The sequence below is a fragment of the Mustela nigripes genome, chromosome 7 (assembly GCF_022355385.1).
Source record: "Mustela nigripes isolate SB6536 chromosome 7, MUSNIG.SB6536, whole genome shotgun sequence".
NCBI classification, from domain to species: domain Eukaryota; kingdom Metazoa; phylum Chordata; class Mammalia; order Carnivora; family Mustelidae; genus Mustela; species Mustela nigripes.
The window spans coordinates 118,574,870-118,590,665 of record NC_081563.1 but is presented as its reverse complement, the minus strand read 5'-3'; the positions used below and the strand labels follow the sequence as shown (position 1 = coordinate 118,590,665).

General features: G+C 40.2%; 1 protein-coding gene across 4 annotated transcripts in view; it reads left to right on the top strand.

The window, feature by feature from the left end:
* NDRG3 (NDRG family member 3) overlaps positions 1-15,796 on the top strand; it is a 78,747-nt gene that overhangs the window by 50,379 nt on the left and 12,572 nt on the right. For all 4 annotated transcript variants that reach the window (XM_059406956.1, XM_059406955.1, XM_059406958.1 and 1 more), the window contains 5 exons: positions 470-556; positions 8,432-8,488; positions 13,609-13,712; positions 14,899-14,964; positions 15,088-15,139. In XM_059406956.1, the coding sequence (XP_059262939.1) occupies positions 470-556; positions 8,432-8,488; positions 13,609-13,712; positions 14,899-14,964; positions 15,088-15,139 (366 nt within the window). The remainder of the gene's footprint in view (positions 1-469; positions 557-8,431; positions 8,489-13,608; positions 13,713-14,898; positions 14,965-15,087; positions 15,140-15,796) is intronic.

Genomic DNA, 15,796 nt, shown 5'->3' with positions numbered 1-15,796 from the left:
ATCACCCATTCATGTGGTTTCTGAAAAAAAAAACAAAAACTAGAAGCTTCTTTTGGGGACAAGGGCATATGAGTGTGAAATTCATTTGTCTAAGCCTCAGCAGCTCCTTATGCCAAGTAGTTCCACGGGTACTTTCCCAGCAGAGGAGACCCGCCATGAGCTAGCTAATCAACTGCAGATGCCAAGTGCCTTCCTCTGCTGCAGAAATAAATATCCTGTCTCCTTACAGATCCTTGCAAGGCAAGATCATTCGACCGTACTTTAGGGAACTGGTTTTCCAGTTGCTAAGTCAGTCTTTAAGAGCAATTTTTCCAAATACTCTTCCTACCACCTTGCTGAAGTCTTACTTTCAAATCTAAGGCATTATGGCATAAGGCATAATGCATAAGAAATGATTAACCGTGTTCCAATTTTTTAAAAGAATGCTGGGAGTGGAACTTTGACACATTGGCTTTGTCTCCTGTTTCAGCTCAATCATCCGGAGCTCGTGGAAGGCCTTGTGCTCATTAACGTTGACCCTTGTGCTAAAGGCTGGATTGACTGGGCAGCTTCCAAAGTAAGCACCAAATGGTATTCATTGGCTCATCTTGGTCCCTTCTCAAAATGTCTCACTTTTATTTTTATTTTTTCATTGAAGTATATCCAGTTAAAGGCAAAAACCTTTAAGTATACAGCTTGATGAACGTAATGACATATGTAATTGCCACTCAGTCAATATGTAGACTTTCCACCTCCGAGGATTCCCTTGTGCCTTTTCTTTAGTTAATACGTCCTCTCTTTCCTAGAAAGAGCTGCTATTCTGATGTCTATCACCATAGATAGGTTTTCTCTATTCTTTATATAATTAGAATGATAGAATATATATTCATTTGTGTCTGGCTGTTTTCAGTGTTGTTAGTGATCCCCCTTCTTGTTAGGTGTAGTGGTAGTTCTTTTTATTTTATTGTTTATTTATTTATTTACTTAGGGGGAGAGAGATGGAGAGGGACAAAAGAAGCTGGGGGTGGTAAGAATCTTAAGCAGACTCCACACCCAGTACAGAGCCCAATGCGGGGCTTGATCTCACAACCCTAAGATCATGACTTTAGTTGAAATTAAAAGTCGGATGCTCAACTAACTGAGCCGCCCAGGTGCCCCTACGTATGTTTTTAATTCTTCTTTAGTAGTCTGTGATGTGAATAGACAGGATGAGTTGTTTGTTATTTGGTTATTATGAATAAAGTTCCTGTGCACATTCTTTTATACATCTCTCAATAGACCTACATATTTGTTTCCTTTGGCTCTGTACCTAGAAGTGGAATTTCTGGGTCATAGGGCAGTTGTCTGTTTTGCTTCGGTAGCTACAGTGTTCCCAAGTATTTGGCCAGCTAGCCTACCAGCAGTGTATGAAAGTTTCAGTTGTTCCACATCCTCACTAACATTTGGTAGTCATTTTAATTTTTATAAAACAGGAGCAGTTTTATTTGTAATATTTTTTTGTTTGTACACACACACACACACACACACACTATATTCACCAAAATAGCTTTAGTTATTAAAAAACAACTTTTTGGGGCACCTGGGTGGCTTAGTTGGCTGAGCATCCAACTCTTGATCTCAGCTTAGGTCTTGGTCTTGGAAGTACTGCATTGCCCATCTCAGTAGCCCAGCATGGAGCCTACTTAAAAAAGCAACAACAGGGGCGCCTGGGTGGCCCAGTGGGTTAAGCCGCTGCCTTCGGCTCAGGTCATGATCCCAGAGTCCTGGGATCGAGTCCCACATCGGACTCTCTGCTCAGCAGGGAGCCTGCTTCCTCCTCTCTCTCTCTGCCTGTCTCTCTGCCTACATGTAATCTCTCTGTCGAATAAATAAATAAAATCTTAAAAATAAATAAATAAATAACAACAGGGGCGCCTGGGTGGCTCAGTGGGTTAAAGCCTCTGCCTTGGGCTCGGGTCACAATCCCAGGGACCTGGGATCGAGCCCCACATCGGGCTCTCTTTTCGGCAGGGAGCCTGCTTCCTCCTCTATCTCTCTCTCTACCTGCCTCTCTGCCAACTTGTGATCTCTATCTGTTAAATAAAAACAACAACAACAGAAAACAGGCAGGAGGGTGTGCCTGGGTGGCTCAGTCAGTTGGGCATCTGCCCTTGGCTCGGGTCTTGGGCATCCCAGGGTCCTGGGATCAGGCCCTTCATCAGGCTCCCTGCTCCCTGGGGAGTCTGCTTCTCCTTCTCCCTCTGCCCTTACCCCCTGCTCATTCTCTTTCTTTCAAATAAATAAATAAAAATCTTTTTAAAAAAAAGGAGGGGGTAAACAAAACCCTAATTTTTAATTATACCATCTTTTTTTGTTTTAAATGAGGCTTATGGGTAAATAATGCTGGGTTTTAATTGTATTTCCGTAAGGGCCCATGATGTCTGAGTACCTTTTCTGAAACTTACTGGCCATTTCAGTATCCTCTAAGGAAGTGACTATTCATGTCCTTTGTTCTTTTTCCTTAATCCGATTGCTAGTCTTTTTCTTACTGATCTGTAAGAGTTCTTTCCATATTTTGCATTTAAAAAAAAAAAAAAAAGATTTATTTATTTATTTATCTGACAGAGAGAAATCACAAGTAGGCAGAGAGGCAGGCAGAGAGAGGCGGGAATGCAGGCTCCCCGCCAAGCAGAGAGCCAAATGTGGGGCTCCATCCCAGGACCCTGAGATCATGACCCAAGCCAAAGGCAGAGGCCCAATCTGCTGAGCCGCTGAGGCGCCCCCATATTTTGCATATTAATCCTTTGCTGAGTACATGTAAATATCTTCTCCCAATTTGTGTTTTGCATTTTCACTTTTTTTTTTTTTTTAAGATTTTAATTATTTATTTGACAGGGAAAGTATAGGCATGGGGAGCAACAGGCAGAAGGAGAGGAGAAGCAGGCTCCTGGCTGAGCAGGGAGCCCAGTGACAGGGCTTAATCCCAGGACCCTGGGATCATGACCTGAGCTGAAGGCAGAGGTGTAACCAGCTGAGCTCCAGCCAGGTGCCCTACATTTTCACTTTTAATGAGTGAAACGATTGAATGAATCACTCTCTTCACTGAAATCCAAATAGCTTGTTTTTGCTACTGCACGGAAAGATGGGTAGGATTGAGATGTTTGCTATCTGAAAGATGAAGATACTTGCTATCTACATAGAATTTACTATTTAGATAGAATATTAATCTAAAATCTGTTCAAGGAGATAGGAAACTACAGGAGTATATTCTAATTGATGCAAGATTATAGAGCCCAGTGGTCAAGAAAGAATTCTTGAGATGTTTACTGTACAATAAGGTGTTTTTATTATATAGCATAGGGTCAGGACCCATGGGCAGAAAGAACTACACTGGGATTATGAGGAACTATTGATTATATATTTTTAAATTTGGGCGCTGGGAAGGATAGAGATAACCTAGGTCTCTAAAGTGAGTTTTGCATGAAAAGAAGAGTTACAGGATCCTGGAGGTTGGGCTATTGTCAAGATAAGGTGGTTTTTAGTTTCTAGCAAAACAGTAACAGGAAGGCAGCCATGAGTTCCTTGAGGAATACCACATATATCCCACCTCTGACAGGATTGAGGGGAGAGTGTTAGGTTGTGGTTTGCCTTCAATTTGCCTTTTGCTCCCTCCTATATTTTACAAATATAGATAATCCCAGCAACAACCAGAGTGAAAAGAGGGAATAATGGTAAAAGCATAGTATTATATGCTTTTTGTGTTTAACTGATCTGTGCTAGAAAAGTCATTCACTGTTTTTAGATTGGAAAAGGACTTTTGAAACATTTTTCTCTACTAACATACAAATGTTAGTTGTGTGTTATTTTAATCTGAAACTACGAGGTTGAGATTAAAGCAGTGATGTTTTAAAGTTTTTTCAGAGAAAAAATAACCTAGACTTTCATTACCTGCTAAAAGATGCCTAATGTAATAGTCTCATCTTTAAACAAATACCTATTTCTAAATATTTTTAAATTGCCATAAATGTTTATTCTAATACACCAGTGGATGTAGTCTCCAAAATACCAGTATCCAGCTTGTCATAGGTATCAAGAATCTTTACTGATACTCAGCCATGAGATCCGGTAATTCAATATTTAGGAACTTCCTTGAAGAATAAATAGTGATACTTACAAAGGTTTAAATAAAAGGATAATAAGTTTTTAAGAACTAATAACTGTCTAGTATTTGCTAATGTGATTTGATGTGGGGTCCAAGAGTGAACAGTGGAGAAAGAATTCTTGAGAACTTTTTGGTGTTTATTAGCGGGGACAGGGCCCAGGCACAAAGAACTGTATTGGGATTATGAGGAGCTATTGCTTATATGCTTTTACTTTGGGAGGGGTGGAGAACAAAGGAAGATTCCAAAAGGATTTTCATATGGTAAAGAAGACTTAAAGGATCCTGGAGGCCTAGCTATGGTCAAGCTAAGGTGGTTTTTCCTCTAGTAAGGTATTAATATTAAGATTGGGAGCTCCTGGAGGAATGTCACACTCGGCCTGTCCCAAGTATCTGTCAATGGGCTAGAGTTAAAAGGGTATTTTATGTTATCTATCTTCCTCTTGCCTTTGTTCTCCACATCATTTGCTCGGTACCAGGCACTGTTCCTAAATGTTTTATGAATGTTTAAACTTTTTATTCTCAGGACAGTCCAGTGAAGTGTTACTATTATTATTATCCCACAGAGAAATTAAGTCATTTTTTTAAGGTCACACAGCTAGGAAGTCAAAGAGCCAAAATATTCATTAAAACTTTGTATTTAGGGCTAAAAGATGGAAGCGGCGTAGGTGCCACTACTGTAGAGCAACAAAATTTGATATAACCATAGAATGGAATATCCTGCAATTAAAAATTTGTTATTTGGGGGCCGCCTGGGTGGCTCAGTGGGTTAAAGCCTCTGCCTTCAGCTCAGGTCATGGTCCCAGGGTCCTGGGATCGAGCCCCACATTGGGCTCTCTGCTCGCCAGGGAGCCTGCTTCCCTTCCTCTCTCTCTGCCTACCTCTCTGCCTACTTGTGATCTCTGTCAAATAAATAAATAAAATCTTTAAAAAAAATTTTTTTTTGTTATTTGGGTTATTTAAAGAAACGAGAAGATTCTCATGTTTAAAAAATAGAAATAACTACCTATGTCCCAATTTTGTTAAATAGTTATCCATAAGAAGAGAGCGAAAATAATTTGGGCTGGCTCAGTCATTTGGTGCAGAAAATGTTGGGGCTAGGATCCGACAAACTAAGAAAGAACTCCTGAGAGGTCTTCAGTGAAAAAAAAGAAAAAGGATAGAACTTGTGGTCGGAAAAAGCTGCTTTGGGGTTGTGACAGGTGACTGATTATATACTTTCAATTTTGGAGAGGGTTAGGGATAATCTAAATCTCTAAGGAATTTTAGCAAGGTTTCTAGGACCTTGAGGGAGCTAGCTATTGTTAGGAAAAGGTCATTCATTACTGTCAAGTAAAACCCTGGTCATGAGACCCTTCAGATGTAGATAAGTGGGCCATATGCTTGTAAGATAATTGTTAACATGTGTCTTGGCGGGTAGAGAGAAAGGAAGTTTCCAAAGGAATTTTTTTTTTTTTTTTAAGAGTGGTGGGGAAGGGTAGAAGGAGAGGGTAAGAGAGAATCCCAAGCCGGCTCCATGCCTAGCACAGGGCCCAACAAGGGGCTTCATCTCACAACCCTGAGATCCATGACCTCAGCCAAAATCATGAGTCAGACACTTAACCTACTGAGCCACACCAGGTGTTCCTCCAAAGGAATTTTTTTTTTTAAAGATTTTATGTATTTATTTATTTGTCAGAGAGAGAGAGAGAGCACAAGCAGGCAGAGGCAGAGAGAGAAGCAGGCTCCCTGCTGAGCAAGGAACCCCACATGGGACTCGATCCCAGGATCCTGGGATCATGACCTGAGCTGAGGGCAGCAGCTTAACCAACGGAGCCACCCAGGCGTCCCCTCCAAAGGAATTTTTATGTGTTAAAGAACACTTACAGTATCTTAGGGTGCCAGGATAATGTAAGCTAAGATTGCCTTTTGCCCTTAGCAAAGTGTCAGCATGGAGGCAGCTGAGCCCCCAGAGGAAAGTCACTCTGCCTATTTCAAGAACTTATTAATGGGCTATAGCCAATAAGGAAATTTAATAGTTTCTTTTGTTTTTGTTTCCCACATCAAGTAGAGCATCCACCTCTTCAATTTCAGAGTTGTGAGTTCAAGCCCAACATTGGGTGTGGAGATTACATAAAAAAAACAAAATCAGGGGCGACTGGGTGGCTCAGTTATTAAGCCTCTGCCTTTGGCTCAGGTCATGATCCCAGGCTCCTGGGATCAAGATCAAGCCCTCTGAGCCCCTTATTGGGCTCCTTGCTTAGTGGGGAGCCATGCTACCCCCTCTCCCTCTGCTTGCTGCTCTGCTTTCAGCCCAGCATGAGATTCCCTGCTCAGCAGGAGGCCCACTTCTCCCTCTCCCAGTCCCTCTCCTTATGTTCCCTCTGTCCATGTGTTCTATGTCAAATAAATAAATAAAATCTTTTAAAAAATTAATAAAAATTCTGGTCTTACCCACTATATATATTTTAAAAAAGAAAAGGAAAAAGGGGAAGAATTTGTTACTAGCAGTTATGTCTTTGGATGGTAGCATTACAGATGATTTTTATTTTCTTTTTCATATTCTATTTTTTTCTAATTTCCTATGATAAGCATGAATTGCTTTTAAATTACTTTAAAATGTTAAAATATTCCACCCCACCTACTGAAATTCTAAGAAACAAAACAAACAAACAAAGGCAGGAAAAAAAAAATGAGAAAACAGACTCGTAACTGGAGAACAGATGGTTACCAGAGGGGAGGAAGGTGGGGGGGATGGGTGAAATAGGTGAAGAGGATTAAGATTACACTTACTTTGATGAGCACTGTGCAATGTATGTAATTGTTGAATTACTGTGTTATACACCTGAAACTAACATAACACTGTATGTTAAGAATACTTCACCTACCAGTAGACTAGATTGTAAAAAATTTATCCATTTCTTCCCATACTTAAGTTCTAGAGAAATATGCATACTCTAGCTTTGGGTGAAATGTATTAATGATGCTGTTGCCAGATGCTGTGGAAATTCTTTCTTATAATCTGACTTACTTAAAATTTGTTCTGAGTCCTGTCTAATTATGTACTTGTGTTAAAATTTACTTGAACATTCAATAATGTATAATAAATAATATGTAATAGCCTAATAAAATTGTTATGAAACTTAAGAATGACCTTATGAGTATTAAACATGAATGGTTATTAATCCTAATTATCTTTAATTTATAATGGTTTGATCATTGGTAACCCCTCTGAAGATTTCTGGGCTTCTTTCTTCCTTGATCTTTCTGGGACCTTGTAATCTTGTTCTGCCTATATCCACGTCTGTCTCACCCTCTTCTCTTCTCCATCTGCACTCCCAGTTCAGCACCTCACCTCTCATCCAAGTCAGCAGTAGGAATGAAGCATAAAATTGAGGAAGAAGGCTACAGGGAATCAGCAACATAATTTGAGTTGGAAATTTTTCTGAAAATAGACTAGCAGGCTGCAGATTTGCACAGATTGCTGCATTTATTAGACTGTGCTCTGCATCATTTTGAGATGGAAAAAATTAGGAGAAAAATGTTCAAAACGCAAGAACATTCTGTAAACATAGCAGTTTCCTCCCACTCCCTGAAATGAAGATAGCGAAAACTGGAGGAAAGAAAAAAAAAATCATTTTTGTCTCTTGGATGGCTTGGGAGTAGTTGTAAGTCAATCCTTATTAGCCATGAATCCAGTGTAAATGCAGAAATATAGGCAGGAATGAAGTAGCTAATAGCAAGAGTTCTAGGTCTTATGTTTTCAGAGAAAGAATGAGCAGCATTTCTTCTAGCCTCCTGTTTGTTTGTTTATTGTTTTTTAGGGGCCCCTGGGTGGCTCAGTTGGTTAAGCATCTATCTTTGGCTCAGGTTGATCCCAGGGTCCTGGCATCTGGTTCCTTGCTCACTGGGGAGCCTGCTTCTCCCTCTCCCTTTCCCTTTGCCTACTGCTCTGCCTGCTTGTGCTCTCTCTGTCAGAAAAATAAAAAAGTGTTTTGTTTTTTTCTAATGAGGGAGAACACAATGTTGGGGAGGGGTAGGGGGAGAGGATGAGATCATGACCTGAGGTGAAGGCAGATGCTTAGCCAACAGAGCCACCCAGGCGTTCCTCTAGCCACCTATTTCAAAGCAGGTGATATTATTTCCCTGGAAGGGAGACCATTTGTTCTTGTTCTCACGTATCTTGAAACCACCATCTCATGAAACTGTGTGACACTGAGTTGTGCTTTTGTTTGTTGAGGGATATTGTGTGAAATAAAGTGCACTAATGATAAGTGGACAACTTGGGAAATATGTATGCTTAACTCCCTTGACACAAAGCTTTTATCTTTTTAGCTCTCAGGCTTGACAACCAATGTTGTGGACATTATTTTGGCTCATCACTTTGGTCAGGTAAGTGCCTATTCCAACCAGGACAGCTGTTTGTTGGCTTGCAGCAAAACTTTATTTACCTCAGGAAAGAGGGGGTACCTTAGAATTCACCTGATCCTCATGGGTGCCAGTTCCAGTGCAGAGTGCAATGCAGAGGGTGCAGCAAAGGCCAGTCTTAGGGGACAGGCATTAACTCAGTGCCCCATGGCTCCTGGCATTTGAAGAGATGAAGGAGGACAGAATCCCCTCCCCCACCACCTGTTCTCTGTCAGCAGCATGCCATCTGTTAATGTTTGACGACATCACGTGCCTCAGCAAACATCTTCAGAGCCATAATGAAGTCTGGGAAAGTCTTCACAGAAATAGAAATTTCAGAGAAAAAGAAGCCAAAATGATAAAACAAATATCAATACTCAAAGAACCTTAGAGATTAACTTGTTCATTCCTATGTTTTTTAGTGGTAAATCTATAGAAGAAATGACAGGTGTGGATAATTATGGGGTGGAAGAGGAAACCCCAGTCCTCTTTTCAGAGGGAAGAGTAAATTGGATAATAAGATTCTGAATGAGCTGATAAGTACCGTATTATTTTTTGTAAGAGTTGGGAAAGGATTACTGTTGATTCTTCTTTAAATGTTTGGTAGAATTCACTGTGACATCATCTGAGCCAAAGCTTTTCTTTGTGGATACATTTTATATTACTAATTTAATGATTTTACTTATTAAAGATCTATTCAAATCTTCTATTTCTTGAGATGCTTTATAGGTGGTCTGTGTCTTTCTAGAAATTTGTCCATTTCATCTCAGATACCCAATTTGTTGGTATAAATTATTGATAATACTCCTTTATAATTCTTTCTATTTCTGTAAAATTGAAAATAGTGTCTCCTCTTCCCTCCCTGATGTTAATAATTTGAATCTTACCTCTTTTCTTTGTCAGTCTAACCAGTCAGTTGCTGGCTTTATTGGGGTTTTTGTCCTGTTCTTTTTAAATTCTGTATTTCATTTATTTCTACTCTAATTGTTATTATTGCCCTCCTTCTGCTTGCTTTACGTTTCCTCTTATATCTCTAGTTTCTTTCTTTTATTTTCTTTTATTTAAGCAGGCTCCACCATGCCCAGCACAGAGCCCAGCGTGGGGCTCGAACTCACAACCCTGCTGTGAAAACCTGAGCCGAGATAAAGAGTCACATGCTTAACCAACTGAGCCACCCATGCTCCCCTCTTTTTCTAGTTTCTTAAGGTGAAAGTAGTTGTAGACTTGAGATCTTTTTTCTTTTTTTCATATAGGCATTTACAACTATAAATTCCCCTCTCAACACCACATTAGCTGCAGCCCAGAAGTTCTGACAGTTTCATTTATCTCAAAAGTATATTCTAATTTCCTTGTGATTCTTTAATCCATTAGTTATTTAGGAGTATGTGTTCAATATCCCAGATTTACTTCTGTTACTGATTTCTTCTTCTTCTTCTTCTTCTTCTTTTTTTTTAGATTTATTTATTTATTCATTAGAGAGAGAGAGAGAGAGATCACAAGTAGGCAGAGGGGGTGGGGAGCAGGCTCCCTGCTGAGCAGAGAGCCTGATGCGGGGCTCAATCCCAGGACCCTGAGATCATGACCCAGGCTGAAGGCAGAGGCTTAACCCACTGAGCCACCCAAGCACCCCTCTGTTAGAGTTCTAATTTCATTCCATTGCAGTCAGAGGATATACTTAACATTTCATTCCTTTTTGAATGTATTAAGATTTATTCTGTGGTCCTAACGTGTCCTTTCTGTTCCATGTACACATGAGAAGGATGTGTATTCATTCTGCTCCCATTAAGTGGAGTGTATGTACTCTGGGGTACTCAGGTCTGGTGGTTTACAGTGTTGTTCAATTCTTCTGTTTTCTTGTGATCTTCTGCCTCATTATTCACCCATAAATCAAAGTGAGGTATTAAAGTTACAAACTGTTACTGGAGCGCCTGGGTGGCTCAGTCAGTTGAGCAGTCTTCGGCTCAGGTCATGATCTCAGAGTCCTGGGATCAAGCCCCACATCGGGCTCCTTGCTCAGCAGGGAGTCTGCTTCTCCCTTTCCCTCTGTCCCTTTCCCTGCTCATGCTCTCTGTCTCTGCCTCTCTCTCTCAAATAAATAAATCTTTTAAATAAATAAAGTTATGGACTATTATTGTTGAATTTTCTATTTCTCCCTTCAATTGTTTGTTTTTGCTTTGTGTATTATGATTGTTTGTCTACCTAATTGTTTGTCTTCCTGGTGTTATATTTTTATTTAACAGAACTTGAAACTAACCTTCTTTTGTTAGCCGCATCTTTACCTTCTGCTTGCAGAGAGAACTGGTGCCTAAAAATCTTGAACCTTTCTGGGCTACTTGGTACATGTTCATGGATTTCTTTCACTATCCCCTATCAGCCTTACCGAATCAGTGAAATGAATGATTATAGTCTTTCTTCTGCTTTCCCACTTTCAAAATGTTTTTCCTGTTGGCTTTGTCCTTGTGAGAAAAGAGGTGAAACTGGCTTAGTTGAAATGTGCAACTCAATCTCAGGATCGTGAGTTTGAGCCCCACGGTGGATATAGACATGACTTAAATAAATAAATAAACTTTTAGGAAAATAAATTTTGTTTTGTTTTGTTTTCTAATATTTTATTTGTTTATTTGACAGAGAGGGAGATCACAAGTAGGCAGAGAGTCAGGCAGAGAGAGAGGGGGAAGCAAGCTCCCTGCTGAGCAGAGAGCCCGATGCGGGGCTCGATCCCAGGACACTGAGATCATGATCTGAACCGAAGGCAGTGGCTTAATCCACTGAGCCACCCAGGTGCCCCAGGAAAATAAAATTTAAGCAAGCAATTGTGTTTGCTTCTAATGTTTTGAAATTGAAACAATAAGGTTTTGAGACATGAATAATCTCATTTTTACCAATAGGAAAAAACAGCCGTATGTGATAGCCTCTTTTTTATCTATCAAATTTGCAAAAATTAAAAAGAATGGCCATTTGTATTAGTAAGGTTGTAGAGAACCAAGTAGTATAAGTAAACAAGGCAACTCCATATGTCCTGATAAGGAGTGATCTCTAGTACTTTAAGAGAAGAAGCAAAGTGTAGGACAGTATGTCTAGCAGACCACAATTTGTGTTTAAAAAAAAAAAAGTGGGGGGATGCCTGGGTGGCTCAGTTGGTTAAGCAGCTGCCTTTGGCTCAGGTCATGATCCCAGCGTCCTTGGATCGAGTCCCACATCGGGCTCCTTGCTTCACAGGGAGCCTGCCTCTCCTTCTGACTCTGCCTGCCACTCTGCCTGTGCTCGCTCTCTCTCTCTCTGACAAATAAATAAATTAAATCTTTAAAAAAAAAAAAAGTGGGGAGGCAATTTATACATAACAGCTTTACCTGACAAGTTCCAATAACACTTAAGCCAGTTTTACGTCTTTTGTACCATTATCATTTCTTCCCTCTTTTATCTCAAATTTTGCTCCTTAGGCTTCTCTCCAGACCTTGAAGGGAGAGCTGGCTACATATTTCATCTCTGATTACTGTGTGCTGCATTTGTTGTTTACTTTTATTATTATAATTTCTTTACCCTTTACTGTATTTCCTCAGAGTGATTGTAGTACCATTTAGTTTCAGGTGGACTGATCCATTTGATCAGTTTTCAACTGTATTCTTGGCTCACTTTACCTATATGGTAGTCAGAATGCAGACAGATATTCTTCTTATCTATATTTCCCTATGAGGTTTGATGGTGACCTTGACATACTGCCCTGGATTAACTGGCTCTCTTACTATCCCTGATCCATTTCTTCCCTCCAAAGCAGACATTTTCCCTTCTGCTTAAAACTGCTTGCTGGGTGTGTGTGCACTTGTGTACACGTGTACAGCTATGTACATGTATGTTTATATACACAACCACCTGGCAACTGTTCTGGTGACCTGAGAAGGCCAGCAAGAGAGGGACCATTGGACAGTGGGTGGTGGGGGAAGAAGATTCACTTCACTGTATAAATCATTTGTTTCTCTCTTACTTTATACCTTTAATAATAGCAGTAAGATTAAATGATAGATTGACTTAATAAAATGTAAATGGGGGGGCACCTGGGTGGCTAAGTGGGTTAAAGTGGCTCAGGTCATGATCCCAGGGTCCTGGGATCCAGCCCCACATCAGGCTCTCTGCTCGGCAGGAGGCCTGCTTCTCTTCCTCTCTCTCTGCCTGCTTCTCTGCCTACTTGTGATCTCTCTGTCAAATAAATAAATATTTTAAAAAATGTAAATGGAATGTAATACATAATTCTATGGATATTACTAAGTGATAATATATAAATAAGTGATATACTGATTATATCAGTACAGATAAGTTAATTATATAGATTTATAGCTATTAAGAAAAATGTTACCTTCCCTTTTTAAAAAAATTTTTTTTAAAGTTTTTTCTACACCCAGCATGAGGATTGACCTCACAACCCTGAGATTAGGAGTCACTCGCTCTCCCAACTGAGCCAGCCTAGTGCCCCACCTTCCATTTATTTTCCACTTTACAGTTCATATAACTTTTCTTATCTGATCTCTAAAAAAGCCTTGTCAGGGGCACTTGGTTGTAGAGATCGGGACTCTTGATCTCAGGCTCATGAGTTCAAGCCCCACATTAGGCGTAGAGCCTATTTTAATAATAAATAAATAAAACAAACTTGTCAGGTATCTCTGGTTATTATCTTCATGTTTTATGAGGAGTGGCAGAACATGCAAAAAACACAAATAAGGAAACTAGGGTTCTGAATGGTTAGGTGACCTGTCTGAGTTGCACAGCTAGTATTTGAATCCAAGTCCAGTGCAGTTTCTGGGTGCTGCAGGTAAGAAGGAAGTTCAGAACAAATCTCCAAGTTTTTACATTTGGCCTGGAGTCCGTGACTAGCCTTTGCCATAATGGAGTCTTTGTGCCCTCATCTGACACAGAATATGGCACTGAACCAGTCTACTACAGATAAAGACTTCAGTCATTCAGCCTACCAGTATGAGTGTAGACCCCAGGCTCTGTCCCATTTCCCATCTTGAGCAGAGAGAAATGTCTTTGAACATTGAGAATGCAAACCAAGCAACATGCTTGTATTGTAGCTCAGATGTTTACCTTGTATCTCTTTCCAATTGTTCTAGGAAGAGTTGCAGGCCAACTTGGACCTTATTCAAACCTACAGGCTGCATATTGCCCAAGATATCAATCAAGAAAACCTACAGCTCTTCCTGGGTTCTTATAACGGGTACAGTTATTTCCTATCCCTCCACTTAAATGTAAACGGGGTCCAAAAAGATAATGGACATTTGAGGGAGGGGGGAGGGGAAATATACTACTTTTTTCAGTGTTGTGTCATGAGGTGATTTTCCTGCTGTTGCACCACAGTAAAAGAGGGAGGGCTATCAGACAGATAGGAAAACAGCTTTCAGGGAAAATGAATGGGGGCACCTGGCTTGCTCTGTTGGTAGAGTGTGCGACTTGATTTTGGGGTCATGAGTTCAAGCCACATGTTGGGTATAGAGATTGCTTTAAAGAAAAAAGAAAAAAGTGAACTGAAGGCTGTTTTGGGCACATTCAAATACCATTTGTAGTTTAAGATGTTTTGAGATTTTTTAAAAAGTACCTAAGGTACACGCACAAAAATATACACGTAATGTGAGGCAGGACAGAAAAATACATGGAGAAGAGACAAAGAATAGAAGTCTTAGGCTTTGATGAGTTTCTCTTTGCTGACATCTTGTTACCGGGCAAAACTAATACATGGGCACTAGTAAATTCTCGTTTGTTTGTGCATGTTCCAAAACCTACTGTCAGATCGCCCTGTGTCACTGAGAGAATTGGGTTCTTATCTTGGGACCAGTTTTTCCAAGGTCATACATATTCATTCCTTCTAGCTTTCTGAGTACGTGGGAAAAGATTGAGAAAATGGGTCAGCTGTAACTTACCTAAATTCACCCAGAGGTTTTGAACCTTGTCTCCAACTCCTTTCTCTGTATTACAGAGCCTGCTTATTTTCAGTTGAAATCAGAAAGATTTATTAAGTACCGCACTAAACTATGTTAGTTACAAGACCCCCCCCCCCAAAGTTCCCCTTTTCTTAAGGAATTTGTTCCTATAAACTAGTTGGAAAATTAAACACTACAACTTGAGGATTTCAGAAGAATTGCTGTTGAGTTTTGAAGTTGCCTCTAAACTTCTGGCATCCCATACTGCCCCTCAGGTTTGAGCCAGGAGGCTTGTTCCTGCTCTGTACCACTCAGGGGGCTACTAAAATGGCAGCTCATGAACAAAGTGCAAAAGGGTCCCTTCCCTCATCAGGTGTGAAGGAAAGATAGTTTCAGATTCCTTGATACTGGTTTTCACAACCAGAAAATAATCTGAGTTGCTATGATTTTCCCTGAAAGAGGTCTTGCTTCCTTTGTTTTTTCTAGACGCAGAGACCTAGAGATTGAAAGACCCTTGCTGGGCCAAAACGATAACAAATCGAAGACATTAAAGTAAGTCCCTCAGCTTCCCTAGTAAGTTGCTAAATATCTTTGCCTTTCATAAACTAGCTCAGTATTTGGTGGAATATAGGTGCTGTTTGCAGAATGTCACCTCTTAATTTTGCCTTTCCCCAGGTGTTCTACTCTGTTGGTGGTAGGGGACAGTTCACCTGCAGTTGAGGCTGTGGTAAGTATGTCCTGATGCTGTGAAGATAAATGAGATTAAATGCAGTAAAATGTATACAGCACACTGCTGGCACACTAGAAACAGTTGGTAAATAGTCATCTTTGTTATTTCTGATTATGTCTGTCAGAGCTTGCTCTTTATTACCCAGTTCTGGAAAAGGAATTCCTCATTAACCACTAGACTTCATCAGAAGGGATCAGTATTACCTTTGATTGCTTTATGTGGTACAGTTGACTTTGTGGCAAGTAGCATAACTAAACACCATTTGCCTATGGTCAGATTTCTGACAGCCCTTTGGCCTTCTGTGGCCCCTATACATCTGGAACTGGATCAGGCTGGAAGGCTGCTGAGAGCCTATATGCTTTCTTCTGCCTCTTCCTCAAGTATATAATACATTGTTAAAAATAATACATGCTCATTGTAGAAAATATGAAAAAATTTAAAAAATAGAAGGACAGGAGGAAACATCATAATTCTCTTACCCAAAGGTAAACTATTATCTTTTCCTCTCACATACCCCGGGTGATATTAAACATGAAAGATTTGGGGACCTGATTATTGATAGCATTTTTTTTTTTTTTAAGATTTTATTTATCAGAGAGAGAGCGAGAGCGAGCGAGCACAGGCAGACAGAGAGGCAGGCAGAGGCAGAGGGAG